The sequence below is a fragment of the Myripristis murdjan genome, chromosome 22 (assembly GCF_902150065.1).
Source record: "Myripristis murdjan chromosome 22, fMyrMur1.1, whole genome shotgun sequence".
NCBI lineage: Eukaryota > Metazoa > Chordata > Actinopteri > Holocentriformes > Holocentridae > Myripristis > Myripristis murdjan.
The window spans coordinates 429,919-432,418 of record NC_044001.1 but is presented as its reverse complement, the minus strand read 5'-3'; the positions used below and the strand labels follow the sequence as shown (position 1 = coordinate 432,418).

Here is a 2,500-nt window from a genome sequence, read left to right as displayed (position 1 = left end):
TTCAATATCTCTCTCCTCCTGCTTCCTGTCTCGCTCATCACACACTGAGTGTGTGTGTGTGTGTGTGTGTGTGTGTGTGTGTGTGTGTGTGTTAACACATCTGATCCAGCAAGATAAAATTAACACAGGGTATTACTGTATATGAGAGAGGAGGAGGCAGTCAGAGTCATAAAACCCAGCAGGGAGGCTGCGGTTACCATGGTAACCCACCATTAAGAAACGGGGATATGTGTGTGTGTTTTGTGTGTTTTTTGTGTGTGTGTGTGTGTGTGTGTGTGTGTGTGTGTGTGTGTGTGTTGAGCCCCTGCTAAACAGAGCAGAATCTGTGTGGGTCAGTGGGGCTCAATGCTCTAAACTGATCAGTCCATTTGATCCAGATATTGATCAGTAACTGGACTGTTCCTGTCCATATTTCTGCTGCAGACAGGATTATAAACTGAGATTATAATCCATGGCTGTAAAATGCTGTGAGTGTGAGCAGATTAGCACTGGCATTGAGGCTCTGTGCTGCTGACTGGCTGCAGAACCACAGGAGAACCAATCATCTGCTTCCTAAATGTTCCACATGTCGTTCCTCTGAGGATGTGGAGCAGAAGATCCAGAGGACCAGGCTCCAGCCTGAGGAGGGCATCTGTACATCAGTCAGTCCTACAACTCAACCAAACTCTGAACCACTGAGCAAGACAAAATGTACATTATGCCTCTGTCTTGTATGTGTCTGTTATGAACTGTATGTGTAGAACACGTGTGTGTTTGCTCTATGTGCTGCATGTGCTGCACCTCTTTGTGCTCTAAGCTGCTCTCTGTGATTCTGTCTGCATGCAGCTGCTGTCGCACAACCACTTTCAGCACCACTGACAGGAAAGTTATATTCTATCTACAGAGCCGACACTCTGCTCAGCCTCTGCAGCGCCCCCTGCAGGAGGAGCTGACACTCTGCAGTGCCCCCTGCAGGAGGAGCTGACACTCTGCAGTGCCCCCTGCAGGAGGAGCTGACACTCTGCAGCGCCCCCTGCAGGAGGAGCTGACACTCTGCTCAGCCTCTGCAGCGCCCCCTGCAGGAGGAGCTGACACTCTGCAGCGCCCCCTGCAGGAGGAGCTGACACTCTGCAGCGCCCCCTGCAGGAGGAGCTGACACTCTGCAGCGTCCCCTGCAGGAGGAGCCGACACTCTGCTCGGCCTCTGCAGCGCCCCCTGCAGGAGGAGCTGACTCTCTGCTCAGGCTCTGCAGCGTCCCCTGCAGGAGGAGCTGACTCTCTGCTCAGGCTCTGCAGCGCCCCCTGCAGGAGGAGCTGACTCTCTGCTCAGGCTCTGCAGCGTCCCCTGCAGGAGGAGCCGACACTCTGCTCGGCCTCTGCAGCGCCCCCTGCAGGCGGAGCTGACTCTCTGCTCAGGCTCTGCAGCGCCCCCTGCAGGCGGAGCTGACTCTCTGCTCAGGCTCTGCAGCGCCCCCTGCAGGAGGAGCTGACTCTCTGCAGCGCCCCCTGCAGGAGGAGCTGACTCTCTGCAGCGCCCCCTGCAGGAGGAGCTGACTCTCTGCAGCGCCCCCTGCAGGAGGAGCTGACTCTCTGCAGCGCCCCCTGCAGGAGGAGCTGACTCTCTGCTCAGGCTCTGCAGCGCCCCCTGCAGGAGGAGCTGACTCTCTGCAGCGCCCCCTGCAGGCGGAGCTGACTCTCTGCTCAGGCTCTGCAGCGTCCCCTGCAGGAGGAGCTGACTCTCTGCTCAGGCTCTGCAGCGCCCCCTGCAGGAGGAGCTGACTCTCTGCAGCGTCCCCTGCAGGAGGAGCTGACTCTCTGCTCAGGCTCTGCAGCGCCCCCTGCAGGAGGAGCTGACTCTCTGCGGCGCCCCCTGCAGGCGGAGCTGACTCTCTGCGGCGCCCCCTGCAGGCGGAGCTGACTCTCTGCGGCGCCCCCCGCAGGAGGAGCTGACTCTCTGCGGCGCCCCCTGCAGGTGGAGCTGACTCTCTGCTCAGCCTCTGCAGCGCCCCCTGCAGGCGGAGTACAGACCCAGTGTGCTCTCTGCTCACCATCAGCAGGCTCTGCATCTCGGTCTTCAGGCGTCTCATCTCCCTCAGAAGCTCTCTGGCTCTCCTCGCCGAGGCCTCGCTGTCATTGGCTGAGGCCTGCAAGTCACTTCCTGTAAGTGGCTGGGTTGTCGTGGAAACGCTGGGAACACCTGGGCAATGCGGGTCATCCCTGAAGAAAAAGAAGAAGAGGACCAACAGAGATCAGTAGAGTGAAGACAGAACTCTGCCTCGGCCACACACACTGACCTGGGGTCAGTGACGCTTGTGTTAAAAAAATGACGATTCTCGACTTTTTCACCTCAAAAAATTCTAAAATATATTTTGTTCTTTTCTTGTTTTCATGAATCCGACGAAACTCTCTGGATCTGCTGTGTCGTTTCCTTCATGTGACTGAAGAGACGCCTCATTGACATTCAGAGAGCAGCTCTGCCAGGGCCTCGGCGTGTGTGTGTGTGTGTGTGTGTGTGTGTGTGT

The 2,500-nt window shown here is 57.2% G+C and overlaps 1 protein-coding gene across 1 annotated transcript in view; it reads right to left on the bottom strand.

Moving 5' to 3' along the window:
* Window positions 1-2,500, bottom strand: part of kiaa0586 (KIAA0586 ortholog) — a 39,674-nt gene that overhangs the window by 25,066 nt on the left and 12,108 nt on the right. Inside the window, exon 11 of the mRNA XM_030044808.1 lies at window positions 2,027-2,195. Coding sequence (XP_029900668.1) covers window positions 2,027-2,195 — 169 coding nt within the window. The remainder of the gene's footprint in view (window positions 1-2,026; window positions 2,196-2,500) is intronic.